Source organism: Myxine glutinosa, chromosome 6 (assembly GCF_964187855.1).
Source record: "Myxine glutinosa chromosome 6, kmMyxGlut1.1, whole genome shotgun sequence".
NCBI lineage: Eukaryota > Metazoa > Chordata > Myxini > Myxiniformes > Myxinidae > Myxine > Myxine glutinosa.
The window spans coordinates 147,663,387-147,684,255 of NC_136266.1; the positions used below are offsets into that span (position 1 = coordinate 147,663,387).

Consider the following 20,869-nt stretch of genomic DNA (forward strand, 5'->3'; position numbering starts at 1 on the left):
GGGTATTTGCTTTCTTCTCAGAAACTACACACGTAATTTCAATGAAATTACACACCACAACGCTCCATCATAATCCTCAGCACAGTGAGAGATTTCGTTGCACACTGTATACCGCACACTGTAAGCCTCTGGTGCCCGGCAATACCACCGTGCAGCTCATAGAGACTGTATTTGGAAGAAGAGGTGCACAATATTTGATTGATCAATTGCATAACTGAAATCAATAAAAGATTATCATAAAATATTTTCTTAATCAATTGGCTCATGGCATAACTAAACCACTCGTGCTTCATCAGAAGATGTATCTTTTAGAAATTTAATTAAATAAGCCATTAATAAAAAATTAAATAATTAATAAATTAATCAATAAATAATAAATCGATTAAATGATTAATCAATAAATCAAAAATATCCTTGATAGCCACATCACTTGGTCACTGTCATGTCCAAATATTAGCTTCCCAGCTCAAAAGGTGCCTGAGATATTGGCCAAATGAGAAAGAAAATAAATAAATGATTAATAATGAAAACAAATAAATAATAATCATTAAAAAATTAAATTATTAATCAATTCGATCACAGAACACATAAACCACCACCATTTCATCAGAATCTTTAACTGACTTTTTTTTTTTAAAGTAATTAATGGAATAAATAAATAATTAATCGATTAATTGATTAATTGATTAATCAATGAATCAAAAATATCCTTGATAGCCACATCACTTGGTCACTCATGTCCAAATATTAGCTTCCGAGCTCAAAAGGTGCCTGAGATATTGGCCAAATGAGAAAGAAAATAAATAAATGATTAATAATGAAAATAAATAAATAATAATTATTAAAAAATTAAATTATTAATCAATTCGGTCATAGAACACATAAACCACCACCATTTCATCAGAATCTGCAACTTAAAAAAAAATAATTTTTTTTAGTCATTAATCCAATAATTAAAGAATTAATCGATTAATTGATTAATTAATAAATCAAAAATAGCCTTTGCAGCCAAATCTCATGGTCATTGGCATGTCAAAATATCAGCTTCATAACTCAAAAGGTGCCTGAGTTAATGGTCAGAAGAGAAAGGAAATTTGATTAATTAAATACAGACTTGGCATTTAATATGGAATATTTTTTTTTTCTTGACTTGGGTTTACTTTCTTAACTCAGTATATCAATCTGGTGAGTTTCTTTTACACTTTGGCGATTTATTTGTTAAAAGAACCATGTCACTGATTGTCTGTCACAGCAAGAAGTCAACAACAGGATTATATCACAGGTGGCGTGGCAAAATGTACGGATAGGTGCATTTGATGATTGGCTTCACAGTCGGGTATACAAGGGTTGTTGCGTTCTGTATTCGTGGAAAACAACTGCTGCACGTCTCCAAAAGTTATTGCCGCTTCCTCTGGAGATGGTCCGTCAACTCGACAATGCTGTTTGTCATGGAGTGGTGGCTTTACGAAATTACGGCATGAAACAGCGTGCTATTGCTCGGCAGTATGGCATCACTCAAGGTCAGGTGTCAAAGATCCTGAAACGAAATGCTCAGAGGGGTGTCCCTACTCCAATAAGGAGGCCAGGACATCCCCGCAGAACCACAAGGCGGGATGATCGCCAGCTGCACCGGTTAGTCCGCAATGGCCGTACCAAGTCAGCTAATCGGCATAGGGCTGAGTGGCAGCAACTTACAAATGTGCCTGTATCCAGAAGGCTAGTCAACCAACGACTGGTTCAAGCAGGCTATCGTGCCAGGCGTCTCCTGAGAAAGCTGCGCCTGACCAGACAACACCGCCAGCGCCGATTGCAGTGGGCCACAGAGCACCGTCAATGGCAGCCAGGACACTGGAATCACGTGATCTTCAGTGACGAGTCTAGATTTCTGGTCTATCGTCAAGATGGCCACGTCCGAGTGCGCAGACAAGTGCATGAAGCCTACAACAAAGATTGTATAGTGCCAAGAGTCCAAGCTGGAGGTGGTGGGGTGACCGTTTGGGCTGCTTTTCATGCAGAGGGCAAAACTGACCTGGTTGTTCTGAATGGAAACCTGAACCAGTTAAAGTACAGGGCCATTCTCGAAGAAACATTGCTTCCATTTGCTCGTGCAGCCTTTCGAGGAAACTTTGTCTTCCAAGATGACAATGCACGGCCTCATCGTGCTCGCATGATCCAACACTGTCTTGCTGACCGTGGTGTAGAGCATGTGGAGTGGCCTGCCATGTCCCCGGATATGAATCCGATAGAGAACTTGTGGGCAGAATTAACGCGTCAAATCGACCACTTGGACCAGCAGCCGACCTCTGTGCGTGAATTGCAGCAGGCTATTGTCACTGCATGGCAAGCGATTCCTGTCCAAACCTTGGCAAATCTCGTGAACAGCATGCCTCAACGTCTACGTGCTCTCTTGAATGCTCGTGGGGGTTACACGAAGTACTGAACTGTAATTTTACTGTCCGTAATCCCAGTCGTAATTTAACTTTTGTTTTTGTTATAAAAAATTTGGCTAATGTGCAAAATAAAGAGATACTTCTGGAAAACGTACAGAAGTTTAACACAGTACTGTCCGTGAATTGAGTTCGATATCAGTTTACATCACTTTCAAGGATCAATTTATTTGTTTCGAAATGTCAAATGTGGTTTTTGTTTCTTTTAAAGGTCACATTAACAAAATCGAGAATAATTTCAACATAATTCCAATGAACTTTTGGTTCTAAGACATCTTGAAAAGTAAGTTCACCCCCACAAAAAAAATATTCCATATTAAATGCCAAGTCTGTAAGTACTTTATTAATCGCTAATAATTAAATAACTCCTCAATTAATTGATTAATCAAAAAACAAAAAATAACGTTTTTGACAAAGGACTTGCTCACTATTGTGCCGAAATTTCAGCTTCCCAGCTCAAAGGATGGCTGAGACATCGCCCGGACAAACAAACAAACAAGAAAACAAGAAAGAAAACAACCAGAGTGAAAACTGAGTACTCCCTTTCAGCGTGCGTCACTGCCGAGCCCCCTTCGGTGCCCGGCAATGACGATTTGCAATGCCTGGAGATGGCATAGGAAAGGTGCGGTGTACAACAAGAAAGCAAGAAAACAAACAAACAACCAGAGTGAAAACTGAGTACTCCCTTTCAGCGTGCGTCACTGCCGAGCCCCCTTCGGTGCCCGGCAATGACGATTTGCAATGCCTGGAGATGGCATAGGAATGGTGCGGTGTACAAAAAACAAACAACCAGAGTGAAAACGGAGTACTCCCTTTCAGCGTGCGTCACTGCCGAGCCCCCTTCGGTGCCCGGCAATGACGATTTGCAATGCCTGGAGATGGCATAGGAATGGTGCGGTGTACAAAAAACAAACAACCAGAGTGAAAACTGAGTACTCCCTTTCAGCGTGCGTCACTGCCGAGCCCCCTTCGGTGCCCAGCAATGACGATTTGCAATGCCTGGAGATGGCATAGGAAAGGTGCGGTGTGCAAAAACAAACAACCAGAGTGAAAACTGAGTACTCCCTTTCAGCGTGCGTCACTGCCGAGCTCCCTTCGGTGCCCAGCAATGATGTTTTGCAATGCCTGCAGATGGCATAGGAAAGGTGCGGTGTACAACAACCAGAGTGAAAACTGAGTACTCCCTTTCAGCGTGCGTCACTGCCGAGCCCCCTTTGGTGCCCATCAATGACGATTTGCAATGCCTGGAAATGGCACAGGAAAGGTGCGGTGTACAATAACGCATAGACGATAAAATAACGAGTTGAAATTTGACAAACACACGAATGGAAAAATAACTTCACTTTGTATGCCTGGAGAGAACCAAGCCTCAAGGTGGGAAGCTTCAACTAGACCGCGCGGCATGAAATACTCGACTATTTTATACAGGTATGAAAGATTAACATCGAGAATCTTCCGAGGGACACACTACAGGTACACACACGTAAGATAAATACAGTTTCGACAAAAATACAATTGTGAACAATTACTTAACTTCAAGCGTGCGTGAAGATCATGGAACAGCTTCGAAAAACCGTCAAATGCTTAATCAATAAATCAAAAATAGCCTTTATAGTGACATTACTTGGTAACTGTCATGTCCAAATATTAGCTTCCTAGCTCAAAAGGTGCCTGAGATATTGCTCAGATGAGAAAGAAAAATAAATAAATGATTAATAATGAAAATATATAAATAATAATCATAAAAAAATTAAATAGTTAATCAATTGGCTAATAGAATACATAAACCACCACCATTTCATCCGAATGTGTAACTTAAATTTTTTAAATTAATTGGGTCATTCATCGAATAATTAAGCAATTAATCGATTAATTAATTAATCAATAAATCAAAAACACCCTTTACAGCCAAATCACTTGGTCATTGTCATGTCCAAATATCAGCTCCTTAGCTCCAAAGGTGCCTGAGATATTGCCCAGATGAGAAATAAAATAAAGAAATAATTAATAATGAAAATAAATAAATAATAATCATAAAAAAATGAAATAATTAATCAATTCGCTAATAGAACACATAAACCACCACCATTTCATCAGAATCTGTAACTTTAAAAAAAAAACATTTTTAGTCATTGATCGAATAATTGATTAATCCATAAATCAAAAATTTCTTTTCCAGCCAAATCACTTTGTCATTGGCATGTCCAAATATCATCTTCCTAACTCAGAAGGTGCCTGAGATCATGGCCAGAAGAGAAAGGAAATAAATAAGTACTTAATTAATCGCTAATAATTAAATAACTCATCAAGTAATTGATAAATCAAAAATCAAAAAATACAGTTTTTGACAAAGTACTTGCTCACTATTGTGCCGAAATTTCAGCTTCCCAACTCAAAGGATGGCTGAGATATCGCCCGGACAAACAAGACAACAAGAAAATGAACATATGTCACCCACAGGGTGAACCGTATCTTGCCATTTGACCTTGACCTTAATAATTTCGTATGGTGAATAGTATGTCTTCATGACCAACGCACATGAAATATTGAAAGATTTTGATGAGAACTGAGGAAATAATTTTTTCATGAAAATTCCGTTTTTTCATCATGACGTCATCAAATGACGTCATAGCGTCAAACTGTTTACAGATCTGGGAAGCACTCATCAAGGGCATTCATATGAGGTATTACTCGATATGGTACCTACGATTTCGAAATTTGACCTTGGGGTCAATAATTTTCGACCTCCAGCGCTAACCATGAAGGTCAAGGCCGATCGCCACCAAAAACTAATCAGCTGAGCGCCGGACCATATACTAGATTCCCATGAAGTTTGGAGACGATCCGATCAAAGTTACTCAAAAAATTAGTGTTTCGTCGACCTCCATGATTGACCACAAAGTGACCTTGACCTTTGACCTTGACCTTCAAATTTTTGTGTGCTGAAGGGTATCTCTATAGGACTCTGATATGCGAAGTTACAGGAGTTTCCAATAATAACTGTGGTCTACAGAGTGATCTAAACGTGAAAAAAAATGATTAACCACAAACAAATGAATGACCTTCAAAATGACCTTGAAGGTCAAGGCCGATCGACACCAAAAACGAATCAGCTGAGCGCCATACCACACCCTATATACCCACCAAGTTTGGAGATCATAAGATCAAAGTTACTCAAAAAATAAGGGTTTCGTTGACCTCCATGATTGACCGCAAAGTGACCTTGACCTTTGACCTTGACCTTCAAAATTTTGTGTGCTGAAGGGTATCTCTATAGGACTCTGATATGCGAAGTTACAGGAGTTTCCAATAATAACTGTGGTCTACAGAGTGATCTAAACGTGAAAAAAAAATGATTAACCACAAACAAAAAAACAAACAAAAAAACAAACAAACAAACAAACAAACATACAAGCTGACTGATACATCTTGCAAAAACTTCGTTTTGGCAAGATAACAAGAACACAAGAAAACAAGAAAGTCAAGAAAACAACCAGAGTGAAAACTGAGTACACCCTTTCATCGTGCGTCATTGCCGAGCCCCTTCGGTGCCCGGCGATGATGTTATGCAGCGCCTGGAAATGGCATAAGAAAGGTGCGGTGTACAAAAATGAATGTACTGTAAAATCGAATTCCGAAGAGGGGCGCCCCACACAGACTCGCATGCAGCACAATGGAATAATAAATGAAAACAAATGCGTAGAGTGGTGCATTGGCCGATACTCCGCCTGGCGTCTTTGACCGGTCCCTGAACCACCGCACAAGATGGCAAGATGGCGTGCGGTCGTGCCCAGAGCAGCCACCGACCCGTGAAGCGGTGGCAAAACTCCTTCCTCCTCCGTTTGTTCCACAAAGCTCTGCTGTTTCTCAAGCGCACACACCACTAAGAGCAGCTCTCACGAAGCCATCACCAAGAGAGAGACAGGGAATGCGTCCGCTCGCAATGAAACCCCAGGACAGAGAGAACATGCAAAATGCCTGTTCATGACGAAGCCGAGTGCAGAGAGCATGCAAATGCGTCGGCCTTCCATGAACACCAGGAACCGAGAGAGAGAGAATGGTGGGACATGTCCTTTTTTACTCATACATCAGAATGGTCGGCGCGGTCACATCTTTTCGAAGCTGTCCATGCGCTCACGCTTTCGAAGTTAAGTAATTTTTCACAATTGTGTTTTTGTCGAAACTGTATCTATCTTTCGGTGTGTGTACCTATAGTGTGTCTTTAGTAAGATTCTCGGTGTTAATTTTTCATACATGTATACAAAATCGTTGGTTAATTTGTGTCGCGTATTTTGAGGCCTAGTAGGCTACCGTGTCCGACCTTGAGGCTTTGTTTTTCTCTCAGCGGTCCGTCGATTGTGCTGCAATTACTTTCTTTCTCTCTTTTTGTCCCAGTCTTTCACCCCATACTTCCTTGTTTAAAATCTCAACTCAAAAAAAAAAAAAACCCCCAAAAATTTTTATTTCAGTGAACGAATAAAAATATTTCGTTTGTTCGTTCTTCGATCACGTGTTTCACCTCCCATTTCCCCAGATAGTTTTCACTGCTCAATTTAAAAATGTTTATACTTTCCCCTGAAGAACTGTATTCTGTCGTATATTATAACACCTTTTTCTTCTTCTTCTATAAAAGGACGCTTTCGACTTGCTCACCAAAACTATTCATTCCAAAAAAAAATTCCATCTCTTACAGTTCCTCTTTTCTACATTCCCGAAACTCTCCTGCACTCCACCCCTCCTTCAGCGTCCTCAAACATATTTTTGACTCGAAGGTTACAAGAAACTCACCTTGCAATAAATGTTCGTTTCCCATTAGGCCAAATAAAAAAATATTCATGTTTAGCATCCCCGCCCGCTTCCTGTTTTTTTTTTTTGACAGACCAGAAACATGAGAGAATACTGGGAATCATAAAGAAACTTTGGCTATATTGAGAGTAATACTCTATTAATAATTTTTTATAACGATTTATAATTAAAGATTAACCACAAGTTTTGCCCCATAGCAAAAGAAATTTGATTGAAACAATGCAAATGCAAATTTTGAACATGGCCTCTCAATCAGCTTTCTGTCAGATTCAACAACAGATAAAATCAAATACATGCAATGGATGAGATACTTTTGTTTTGTTAGTAGGAATGAACACAGAACTGGAAGGTATTTTAGTATTTAAAATTCAAAAAGTAAACAAAAAACATTTGCAAAGTAGAGTACATGTAGCTTTACCATGTTAGGAAGAAGATATGGTTGAGAAATAATGAAATATAATGTAAAATGCATTTAGATACATTATTGTATTGTAATAATAAAATAGGTAAGATATTGTTTGCAAATATCATCTTTAATTTTTCTGTATACCTGTATAAAGACACAAAAGAAAACAAAGTACAGTATGCAAATATATGAAATGGTCTCTTTTACGAGTCTTTTATTAATATGTTACTCAGTACATGTTGTATTTTGTCAACACAGATCGTCAAGACCCAAACATTCTACATGTATTTCAAATCTAAAGAAACAAAACAGCAGGCGACCATCTTGGGAAAAATGAGCCTGGCGGCCATTTTGAATAATAATAAAAAAGGTGCCTCCTCCTCCTTTTTTCAAAAAGGCAGGACGCTAAACATGTTTCTTTTTTTTTTTGGCCTTAATCGTACACTTTATAAAATCCAATCTCACCCCTCCCCTCCAAATCTTCCCCATCACCCCTTCCCTCCAAAACTTCCCCATCACCCCTCCCCTCCAAAACTTCCCCATCACCCCTCCCCTCCAAATCTACCCCCTTGCCCCTCCCCTCCAAATCTTACCCATCACCCATCTCTTTCAAATCTTCCCCCTTGCCCCTCCCCTCCAAATCTTCCCCATCACCCATCCCTTTCAAATCTTCCCCCTTGCCCCTCCCCTCCTCATCTTCCCCATCACCCCTTCCCTCCAAAACTTCCCCATCACCCCTCCCCTCCAAATCTACGCCCTTGCCCCTCCCCTCCAAATCTTCCCCAACACCCATCTCTTTCAAATCTTCCCCCTCCCCTCCAAACCTTCCCCATCACCCATCCCTTTCAAATCTCCCCCCTTGCCCCCTAAACTCCCCCCACACCCCTCCCCTCCGAGACACTCCCTCGCTCCTCCCCTCCTAGACTCCCCTCTCACCCCTCCTCCTCAAAGCATCCTCCCTGCTTCTTCCCCCTTCCAACTTTCACCTTCATCTCCCCCAACCTTCTGCCTCGCACTTCCCCCTCCTCAAATAACACCTCACTGTGCCTCACCCAATCACGATCAAACCTTTTGTCCGCCCCATTCTTCCCTTTCTCCAAGCTATTCTGAAATCTCTGACACACCTTCAACAGCTCTCCCTACCACTTCCTCCTCTTCCACATCTTACCCTACCCCTCCCCGCCCCCTGTTCTGCATCCGATGCTCCCCCTTCCTCTTCATTAACGGTATGGACCTCAAACATCCGGGGCCTTCGCTCAAACTTGACTGATCTCTCCATACAGGTTGCTTCTGACAAACCAGACGTGATCTGCTAAACAGAAACTTTCCTCCTTCATGATGTCCCTGATTCCTTGGTATCTCTCCCAGGTTACTCCCTCCTCCAGTATGATGGACCTGAGCCTCGTCCTGGAGGTGGGGTTGCTATCTTTATAAAAAAAACTCTCTTCCTCACTCGCCCTGCACTGCCCTCTCTCCACCTCACCCCCAGGAATACCTTTGGCTACGGCTTCCGCTTCGCTCCCACCTTTTGTTCATATGTGTGTTGTACCGTCCACCAAACAGTGATGACTCCATCGACATCTCGCTGTCTGATAATATGGACCAACTTCTATCTACCCATCCCAACTCTCTCTTCCTCATATGTGGTGACTTCAATTGTCACCATGCCAGTTGGCTGGGTGTGGGTACCTCTCTCACCAGCCACGGCTCCTCAGCAAAGGACTTCTGCGACTCACTGGGACTGACACAATCTGTCAATTTCCCGACCCGGATCTCAGGCAACGGAGCATCTTCTCTTCTGGACTTGGTTATGACTAACTTCCCTGAAAATGTCTGCTGCTCTTCTTCTGCTCTAATCGGCTCGTCTGATCATGTGCTTGTTAAAGTGGACATCTCTTTGACCATTCTCAGAGAGCCTCCTCAGCATCGACGAGTCTGGCATTTCACTCAGGCCAACTGGCACGGTCTTCAAGCAGCCATCAATCATCTGGACTGGTCTCCCATCTCTACCGCCTCTGACATCAACTCATCCTGGGAATTCTTCCAAAGTAAATTGCTCTCTCTCATGCACAGATTTATCCCATCTCGGCTTCAGTTGACATACCCTTCCTCCCGTCCATGGTACAAGGAATGTTGTGGTGAGGCTGTTGCCCAGAAACAACTTGCCTTCGTCTGCTGGAAAGCAAATCCAACGGAAGGAAATCTCATTTCCTTTCAGAAAGCACGAAACAAGTGTGTGTCCACCCTCAGGAGAGCCAGGAAACAATATCTCTCCGTTCTCAAGACCGAACTCTCCTATCTGTCTCCCTCTTCCAAATCCTGGTGGCATCTGGTCAAATCTGTTTCTGGTGTTTGTTCCCCCTCCATCCCCTCCCTCACCTCAAACGGCTACACAGCTGACTCCGCACGTGAAAAAGCTGAATGCCTGAACTCTGTGTTTGCCTCTAAATCTTGTGTCCCAAACCCATCCCTCTCTGTATCCACCGTACCCAGTCGTACCCAGCTGCTCCTGGACTCTGTGTCCTTTCCTCCTGACAAGGTGGAAAAGTTTCTGTCAACCCTCGACTCTGATTCTGCAACTGGACCTGACGGCATCAGCCCACGGGTCCTAAAATCCTGTTCTTCCGCTCTTTCACTCCCTCTCTCTGTTCTCTTCACCCTCTCTTTTGCTCAACGTCATCTGCCATCTGCTTGGAAATCAGCCAACATCACCACTTTGCACAAAAAAGGTGCAAAAACAGATCCCAGCAACTACAGACCAATCAGCCTTCTCCCAATTATCAGCAAAGTCATGGAATCCATCATTGCTTCGGATATGAAATCTTTCCTCTTCTCCAATGGCTTGATCTCTGATCATCAATTTGGTTTCGGACCTGGTCACTCTACTCTGGACATGCTGCTTCTGCTTTCTCAACAATGGATGAAGGTCCTCAATGCCAAACAGGAAATTAGAGCTGTCTCCATTGACATATCACGTGCCTTCGATACGGTCAGGCACCCCGCTCTGCTCACCAAACTCTCCTCCTTTGGTATCCATGGAAATCTCCACGCATGGCTGGCGGACTTCCTCTCTAGTTGTAGTCAACGTGTGGCCCTGAATGGGTTTCTCTCATCTCCTCTTCCTGTTCAGGCTGGATTTCCCCAAGGCAGTGTTCTGGGCCCTGTGCTTTTTCTGGTCTTCATCAATGATCTCTCTGACTCTCTTGAAAATCCTCTCTATCTCTTTGCTGTTGACCCTACTCTCTGTCACTACATTCCTCCTCCCTCAGATCGGCAGTCTGCAGCCTCCCCACTCTCTGCAGACCTGGACAAAATCACAGACTGGGCAAACAGGTGGAACATGTCTTTCAATCCTGACGAATCTCACACTCTTACGATGTCTCTCCGAAAAGACCGACTGGACAACCCTCCCATCCACTTTCTGAATAATCCTCTCCAAGAAGTTCTGTCACTCAAGCTTTTGGGTCTCACTATCTGCCATGATCTTTCCTGGGAAAACCACATTTCAAATCTGGCCTCCAAAGCCAGTCGCCGACTGGGCATCCTCCGTCGTGCGAAGTCCTTCCTTGGCACACCTGAGCTCCTCACCACATACAAGGCTTTCATCCACAGCTCAATGGAATACTGCTCTCCCCTCTGGGCTGGTGCTCCTGCCTCACACCTAGCTCGTCTTCACGCTGATGAAACCAAAGCGTTCAGAATCGTTGGAATCTCCCGCGATGAAGTCAACTCCAAGGGCCTTTCACTCACTCACCGCAGGCAGGTTGGTGGTCTTTCCGTCTTCTACCGACTCCTCTCCGGCCTTGCCCCCCCCCCCAGCTCTCTCTGGGCTCTGTCCCCCAAATATTCCTACAGGTCGCACAAGATCTGCCTGCAACCCTCTTCTGGTTAAACTGCCAAAATCAAGACTCTCTGCTCACCTTCACTCTTTCATTCCTCTTTTCTCCCACCTCTGGACCAAACTCCCACACTCTCTTCAATCCCACTCCTCCCTCCAGGTCTTTAAAACAGCTGTTCACCACCATCTCTTATCTTCCCCCATCCAAAACCTTGATCTTTTCTGCCCCCGCTAATTTCACCCCAAATCCACTTTTTTGAAATACCAACTTCTGTCCTGGAGGTCCTTGGTGTCCTTGTGTTTTATACTTCTCCCACCCCCCCCCCCCTTCTCACGCCTCCTCCCCCCAAGCCCTCTCCCTCCCACACATCTCCCGATGTCCCTGCTCTCAAATGTTGTGTTTGTGTGGTTCCCCTTCTCTCCCCATCTTGTCTACCACTCCCTCATTTTATATATTTTGTTTGTCTGTTTGATTTGTTTGTGAAATAAATGTTAGCTCTTTCACGAGCCTCGATTCTGTATACAAAAAAAAAAGAAAAAAAAAAGAAGTTCTCTCTGATGTCATACTCTCATCAATCACCGAGCGCCACCCGCTCACCCCAACCAATCGTCCTTCGGAGCGTGGCCTCACGGCCACACTTGGCGCCCATCGAGAAGATTCGACCTGGGTGGTGTGGAAGAATACATTAATTTGTCCTCCATTTATCGTGGTTTAATCTGAAGCATTTGTTACTCTCAGAAGACGAGAAAGCATGGTATGATTTTTATTACAGCAAAAAACACGTATACAGTAATACCCCGGCCTACGTCATTAATTGGTTCCATAAGCCGTGACGTAACTCGGTTTTTGACGTAAACCGGGCATAATGCCTTAAAATGAAGACAAACACCGTAAAACTAGAGTAAATAACTCGCGAAAGTATATAACTATCGCTAAACCGTAAAGAACACTAAAAACACATTTTAGTCATATTTTTTAATGAGTAATGAACACAATTAATAAATGAATTTGTAAAGAATAATAAATAAAATTAATAAGATTATGTTATTCACCTTAAACGGCAGCTGCGGCTTCGCCCTGAATCTTGACGTTGTGCAAGCTGAAGTGCCGTTTAAAGCGTGCAAACCATCCAGAGCTTGCAACGAAGGTTGTGCCCTTATCCTCCGGGTACTTCTTCAGAAGATCCTGGAACAAAGACTTCGCCTTCTCCTGTATCAGCAGCTGGCTCGTTGGTATGCGTTCATGGGTCTGGCATTCGATCCACAACGAAAGGAGTCTCTCCATCTCGTCGAAAATCTGACCCCTCTTCACATTCATGACAGCAGTCTTAGCCGACGGCGCTTTTTCAGTGACGTATGTGAGAATACGTTCCCTATCATGAATGATGGTCGATACCGTCGACCGTGGCAGCCCTAGGGCATGCGCTATCACCGACACTTTTTCACCTTTTTCATACCTTTTAATCAGATTTAACTTATCTTCCATCATACCACATTACGCTTGGAAACACGAGCACTATCCTTCTTAGACCCATGGCTAACACAGACACAGTAAAGGAATAATCACAAAAATACCAGCGAAAGGCAAAGCAAGCACGCGATCGCAGCACAGGACAAAATGCATATGGCGTCGCCTTTGTTTTGAATGAGAACCAGCAGCTACGCGTACGAACAGTATACTGTACGTACATTTTTAAATTTTTTTAATGTGCTTTTTATTGTATTTTATTGTAGCTTTTATTGTAGCTTCTTTTATTGTTAATTTATGTACTATTTTATTTATTTTAAATATATTTTTAAGGAAAAATTCTTTTTTTTCATGTCCGTAGGAGTGACGTAAAGTCGCACATGACGTTCACTGAACTGAACTTTACTGTAGAAGAGTGGCGTAAAGTCGGATTTGACGTTGGTTGAAATGGCATAAAACGGGGTATTGCTGTACTCAGAAACAATGAACAAATACAGGTTTATGAATCACCAGCATATAAGGACTCCCGAGTCCTTGTACAAAGCAGATCAAGTCTGGATTGTCAGAAACAACCTGAATTGAGAGATCAGTCAGGTTGAGCGAAGGCCCCGGATGTTTGAGGTCCATACCGTTAATGAGGAGAGGGGGGGGGGGGAGCATCGGGTGCAGGGCAGGGGAGGGGAGGGGTATGGGTCAGATGAAGGATGAGAGGGGGAGGTAGGGAGAGCAGTTGATAGTGTGTCAGAGATTACAGAAGAGTTACAACAAAGGGAAAGATGAGGAGGACGAAAGGTTTGATGGTGATGGGATGAGGAACAGTGAGGGGTTGTTTGAGGGGGGGCAGAGGAAAGTAGAAGGTTGGGGGAGGTGGAGGTATGAGATAGAAGGGAGATGAAGTGGGGAGGAGGCAGCTTTGAGGAGGAGGGGAGGGGGGAGATTTGGAGAGGGATGGGAGGGGGGCAGATTTGAAGGGGAGGGGTTGGGGGGGAGTTTTGAAGGGGAGGGGAGAGGGAGGAGTTTGGGAGGGGAGGGGCAAGGGGGGAGTTTGGGAGGGGAGGGGCAAGGAGGTAGTTTATAAAGTTGATGATTAATGAAAGACGAACATTTATAACAAATTGGGTTGATTGTGATTTTCAAGTTGGCGATCCCTTTAAGAATGATAGGGGAGGGGTGGAATGAATGTGAATTTAGAGCATGTAGTGAGTAAGAATTATATGAGATTGAATTTTTTTTGGAAGTGGAATGAGTTGAAGAGGAAATTGAAAAGAACCTTTTAAATAGGAAGAAAAACAGCGTGTTGTAATATACCACTGAATAAAACATTGCAGGGGAAAGTTTAAGCATATTTAAACAGAACCGTGAAGAACAATCTTATATTCACAAAATAGCAACGGGGAGAGGGCCTGGAGGGACAACCACGAGTCACGTGAACAGGGCAAAAGGTGGAAGGCAAGAAGATAATGGGGGCGGGGTGACAGCGCACATGGACAGAAGCACACGATGAGACAAACAGCACACGTGGAGAAAGGGAAATAAATGTTTTTTTTTTTGTTTTGTTTTTTTGGAGGGGGGGGGGGGGGGTTTAAAATGTCAGACAAAGAGTCGATGTTCGGGGAAGTTCGGGGGAGAAGGGAAAAATCTAAGAACCAAGCAAAAACAGTGAAGGAAAGAGCTTAAGTGAACAAAACTTCGACGGGACTTCAAGCCTCAGGCCACAAGGCCGCACACGCGAGGCAAACAGAAACGATTAATTTATGAAAGACTAACACCGAGAATCTTCCGAGAGGCACACTATAGGTAGACACACCGAAAGATAAATACAGTTTCGACAAAAATACAATTGTGAACAATTACTTAATTTCGAAAACGTGGAGAACGTGTACAGCTTCGAAAAACCATGCCGTTGCCAGCAAGATCTCGCGAGATATTTTCTTTTGTCCTCGCGAGATATAACAATCTCGATCTCAATGAATTAAGTCGAACAAAAGAAGTTACGCTGATGAATGGAGGTAATTCACGAATGTGGTTTTTCGGTTAGCTTTAATATATAAACAACATGATGAAATTTGTTAAATTAATTTTGAATAAGAAGAAGACGTTTCGGTCACAAATATACGAACATAACCACATACGTTTGCTCCATCATAATAAAAAAAGATATCATTGAAACTTTAATACGTCTTCCAATTACATACTATTGAAACCTGATTACCTTAATTAATTACGTACAATTAAAACCAGAGTACGTCTATTAATTACATACCATTGAAACCTGACTGAGTACGTCTATTAAATACATACTACAAGAATATGAGTGCAGCACGTCCATTAATTACATGCTATTGAAACGTGAGTACGTCGATTAATAACACTGAGTACATCTATTATTTACATGTTATTGAAACATGATCACATGGGTCTTCTGCGTCTTTTTGGTATTCGTGGTATTTTGGATCTCTGTATTATCCCCAAGATCCAACTCAAAATTTCCTCCATGAAAAAAAGGATCTTGGAGACGGCATGAAGCTGGAAGGTGTGAAAACATTTTGCTACCGAGGAGACATGCTGAATGGAGAAGGTGGATCAGACTCGGCAACGGTTGCGAGAGAGAGATGTGCATGGAAGAAGTTTCGGGAACGAGTGGCGTGCTGACGAGGAGGGGAGTGTCGTTGAAGCTGAAGAGAAAGGTGTATGCTGCATGTGTGAGAAGTGTTATGATTTATGAGAGCGAGACATGGGTCATGAACGTAGAGCAGTAACGAAGGCTGGAAAGGGTGGAAATGCGAATGGTTCGGTGGATGTGCGGAGTATCGTTGAGAGAGAGGAAGACAAATGATGAATTGCGAAAGATGATGGGAATAGAGCCTGTGATGGATGCTGTGAAGAGAAACAGGTTGAGATGGTTTGGTCATGTGTTGAAGAAGGATGAAAGTGACTGGTTGAGAAGAGTGATGGAAATGAATGTAGAAGGAAGTAGAGGACGCGGAAGATCGAGAAAGACTTGGCGAAAGGTGGTGGAAGAAGAAATGTGGGCAAGTGGGTTAATGAGGGGAGACGCAGAAAATAGGGCAAAATGGAGAAGATTGTCATGGGGTACCTAAGGCTAACCCCTGCTCTAGCAGGGAAATGGCCTTAAAATGCCTGTTGTTGTTTGTTGTTGTTGTATTTTGGGATTGACAGGGTCTTTACAGTCTTTGTGGTATTTTGCGTCTTCAAGGTCTTCAGCATCTTTGGGGTATTTTGGGACTTTGGGGGTCTTGGTGGTCTGAAGGATTTTAAAATCCTCTTGACCTAATTTTTCAGATCGTGGTATTTCAGATTTCAGTTCTGTATGGATCATCATATGCGTTTTCAAATTGCCTTTTTGAGAAAAACCTTGATCACATATCCAGCATTTGTGAGGATACTCTCCTGTGTGGGTCATCATATGTAGTTTCAAACTGGCTTTTTGAGAGAAAGCTTTGTCACATGTCGAGGATTTGTGAGGTCGTTCTCCTGCATGGATCCTCATATGCAATTCCAGATCGCTTTTTTTCAGAGAAACCTTTATTACATTTCCAGCATTTGTATTGATGCTGTCCCATGTGGATCATCATTGGCTATTTCAAATTGCAGTTTTGAGAGAAACCTTTATCACATATTCTGCGTTTGTGAGGATGCTCTCCTGTATGGACAATCATATGTAATTTCAAACTTCCTTTTTGAGAGAAACATTTATCACAAATCAAGCATTTGTGAGGACGTTCTCCTGTATGGATCATCACATGCCTTTTCAAATGGCTTTTTTGAGAAAAACCTTTATCACATATTGAGCATTTGTAAGGTCGCTCTCCAGTATGGATTGTCAAATGTGATTTGAAATTGCCTTTTTGAGAGAAGCCTTTATCACATATTGAGCATTTGTAAGGATGCCATCCTGTGTGGATCCTCATATGTAGTTTCAAACTGCCTTTTTGAGAGAAGCCTTTATCACATATCGAGCATGTGTAAGGACCCTGTCCTGTATGGATCCTCATATGTAATTCCCAATCGCTTTTTTGATTGAAACCTTTATCGCATTTTGAGCATTTGTGAGGATGCTCTCCTGCATGAATCATCATATGAAATTTCAAACTGGCTTTTCGAGAGAAAGCCTTGTCACATGTGGAGCATTTGTGCGGTCGCTCTCCTGTATGGATCATCACATGTAATTTCAAATGGCCTTTTTGAGAGAAGCCTTTGTCACATATCGAGCATTTGTAAGGACAGTGTCGGGTATGGATCATCACATGCAATTTCAAATGGCATTTTCGAGAGAAAGCTTTGTCACATATTGAGCATTTGTGAGGTCCCTGTCCTGTATGGATCATCATATGTTCGTTCAAACGGCATTTTTGAGAGAAGCCTTTATCACATATCGAACATTTGTAAGGACAGTGTCCTGTATGGATCCTCATATGTGATTTCAAATTGCCATTTTGAGAGAAACCTTTATCGCATATCGAGCATTTGTAAGGACAATCTCCTGTATGGATCATCATATGTGATTTCAAATTGCCGTTTTGAGAGAAACCTTTATCACATATCGAGCATTCGTAAGGACGCTCTCCTGTATGGATCCTCATATGTAATTTAAAATCGCATCTTTCAGAGAAACCTTTATCACATATCGAGCATTTGTGAGGATGCTCTCCTGTATGGATTCTCGTGTGCAATTTCAAATGGCCTTTTCGAGAGAAACCTTTGTCACATATCAAGCATTTGTGCGGTCGCTCTCCTGTATGGATTCTCGTGTGCAATTTCAAATGGCCTTTTCGAGAGAAACCTTTATCACATATCGAGCATTTGTATTGACGCTGTCCCATATGGATCAACATGTGCTGTTTCAAATTGCAGTTTTGAGAGAAACCTTCATTACATATCGAGCATTTGTAAGGTCGCTCTCCTGTATGGATCATCATGTGCAATTTCAAATGGTGGTTATGAGAGAAACGTTTGTCACATATCGAACATTTGTGAGGTGCCTGTCCTGTATGGATCATCACATGTGATTTCAAATGGCCTTTTTGAGAGAAACATTTGTCACATATCGAGCATTTGTGCGGTCGCTCTCCTGTATGGATCTTTAAATGTAATTTCAATTTGCCTTTTGTCAAGAAACCTTTATCACATATCGAGCATTTGTGAAGTCGCTCTCCTGTATGGATCATCATATGTAATTTCAAACTGCCTTTTTGCGAGAAACCTTTGTCACAGACAGAGCACCTGAAGGGGCGTTTTGCAGTGTGCATACTCATGTGTATTTTCATGTTACTCATTGAAGCAAAATCCAATCTGCACACATCACACTTATAACATATTAGCCTTTCTTGAACCTTTTTGTGTTTGTTTAATTTAACATTGATCTTGGTGTTGCGAGGCCCAGACACGCACTTGTACTTTATTGGAAGTGGGTCTTCATCTCGTGATTGTTTCTTCAAAAAAGCCTTCTTCCGCACTGACAAGCTGTGACTGGACCTTATTTGTCCCATATTACTTCTTGATTGTTCTACAGAAACAAAGAACACAACATTTTCTTATTTTTGGTAAAAATCAAAATATTTTACAATTTTCCAAAATTTATATTTTTTCTCAACACAAAATATTGTATGTTCGTTTTTTACATTTCCACTCACCAGTTGCAAAACAGGAAACACTTCCGTTTGTCATGTGAATATCATCTGAACCTTCCTTTGGAGAAGCACATTTTGAATCTTCTGTGACAGATGAATCGTTGTTGTGTTGTCTGCCTTCCACATCTACAGGATGGACATCACCTGTGTACAAATCAGCGTCAGTCTTTTGCAGGGAAATGAGATTGAGAACAATCTCGAGAGTTCATAGAATATGTTACGCCATGCAATGTATACTTCAATTTAAATATAATAATATATTTAAAGATTGTTAAAAAGAAAAATTCCGAATGTGAAGCACAATTGAAGCATTCTTGAACATCACCCTTATTCACCACCCTCTTTAACATGTCCAAGTATTGATAAACTGGAGGTTATTGGAAATAACAGGAAGGTGATTTGTGTTCAACAGTGCTCAAGTATTTAATTCAATTTGAATAAAATAAAGAGTATAAAATTCATTTTTTGGGGAATTTCTGGAATTGACTGATGTTGCACAGTGTCTATTGCATCACTCCATCTAACATGTTACATTAGTTATTTGTGACTGGTGTTTGTGTCCTTTATGATGTCATTATCAAAAGTTATTTTCCTATTTGGAATGATTTGCAATTTCGTTTGACTGCCAAGCAGATAGACAGAATGAAAATATTGTTGCAGATGTGGGGTTTGGAGTGTGTGGAAGACAATTCTGTGAACCTTTTAGAATCGTTCAGAAAACCACACTTTGGACAAAGTGAAGTAAATTCAGGCGAGCTGGTGTGCGGCAGAGCCTCGAGCAAAGGACAAGCCTCTTCAACCACTCCCCCCACCGCCTAACAACAGGCTTAGGCTACGAACAGCTGTCAGTAGCTTTAACAGAACGAGGAACTTGCATGTCTGGAGCTGGGATCATTAAAAAAAGAAAGTTAAAGAGAACAGTCAGAGAAAGCACAAGCCCAGTTTCCTCTCACGCAACTCCGATTAACATCAAAGTTGCGGATAGCCGATTACGAGGCTTTACTCTCCCGAGGCGAAACCTCAATCGCGGATTCCAATCAAAGCGCGCAGGATGGAGGGAAACGACGAGAACCCCGCAGTCTTAGCTATGAAAATCAAACCCCCAGGAAACTGCGTTCAGATATATACAGAAAATAATATAAGGATTTATTAAATAAAAGCAAGGACAGAAAAAGCACGCGCCGGTAATGAATATCCTAATCGGGACGTCCCCACACGACTGATAGCAATTACAAACGAAGGAATCTGAATTAAGGAAAATAAAATGTCTCGTCATGTACAGTGTAACCGCGGAGCTCGGCTTATCTGGCTCTAGTCGTCTTCGTCGCTGCCGTCCAACACCGCTCCTTCCGGCCCGATCGCACACCACGAGGTCCCTTGCTCCAAGTCCACAAGGCCTCCAACGCACCAAAAGCACCATGCGTCGTCGATCTCCAACACGAGCACAACCTCAGAACCAAGACGAATGGCGAAAAAGGGGAAGAGGGCGCAAGTGCGACTGCGCACTATGGCCAAGTCCGAGTTCGCTCTCTCCAGACTCTTCCGAACTGAACTGCACTGTGGGAATGCTCAACTCAACTCCCTCAACTCGCCTGGCAGCCAACTGCCTAAAATGGCGTCTGGTACTCGATAGCATCTCTGCTGATGACGTCACATTGGCGCACTCCTCAGCCAATCAGAGCCTCCCACAACTCACCCAGGTCACATCCTCTGCGGCAATACAACCCCCCCCCCCCCCCATTCGTGGTCACCGGTCATAGCATGTGCTATGCCAGGCTCGTAGGCCTTGTGGAGGTGTAAACGGTGGTCGCCGATTGTGGCGGTATTCCAGCCCGATTCCCGTTTGTTCTCTTCCAAAGTCATGTCAGGGGGGAAGGAATTATTTAATGTTGCGCTAGGGACCTAACTAAGCGTTTATGTGGTTTGCAGTGCCATCATGGACAAGGGTTTGATGACCAGGTGAGACTCACAGGGGCGTTATCTTTTAATCCCTATCTAACTATCACACAAATCTCCTGGTAGATCCACTATTATACATCTTATCCCGACAAACGCCTAAACATAAAGAACTTATTACATGTAGAGTCCCTATCACGACAGTCGAATACCTACCTATACAGATCTACCTAGCTCTAGATTTTGCTCTACCCCAGACATGACACAGCCCCCCCTCCCCCCCCCCCCGCCGAAACCGTAGCTCCTGCAAGGTTCACTGCAGGCGCTACCATTCCAGCCTTAACATTTACTGTCACA

At 42.6% G+C, this 20,869-nt stretch overlaps 2 protein-coding genes across 2 annotated transcripts in view; both read right to left on the minus strand.

Moving 5' to 3' along the window:
* Positions 1-20,869, minus strand: part of LOC137429473 (uncharacterized) — a 483,513-nt gene that overhangs the window by 317,400 nt on the left and 145,244 nt on the right. The window lies entirely within an intron of this gene.
* Positions 14,989-20,869, minus strand: part of LOC137428869 (uncharacterized) — a 79,878-nt gene continuing 73,997 nt past the window's right edge. The window contains exons 3-4 of the mRNA XM_068118691.2: positions 18,620-18,760; positions 14,989-18,492 (exon numbers count right to left, since the gene is read on the minus strand). Coding sequence (XP_067974792.2) covers positions 16,565-18,492; positions 18,620-18,760 — 2,069 coding nt within the window. The 3' untranslated portion in view covers positions 14,989-16,564. The remainder of the gene's footprint in view (positions 18,493-18,619; positions 18,761-20,869) is intronic.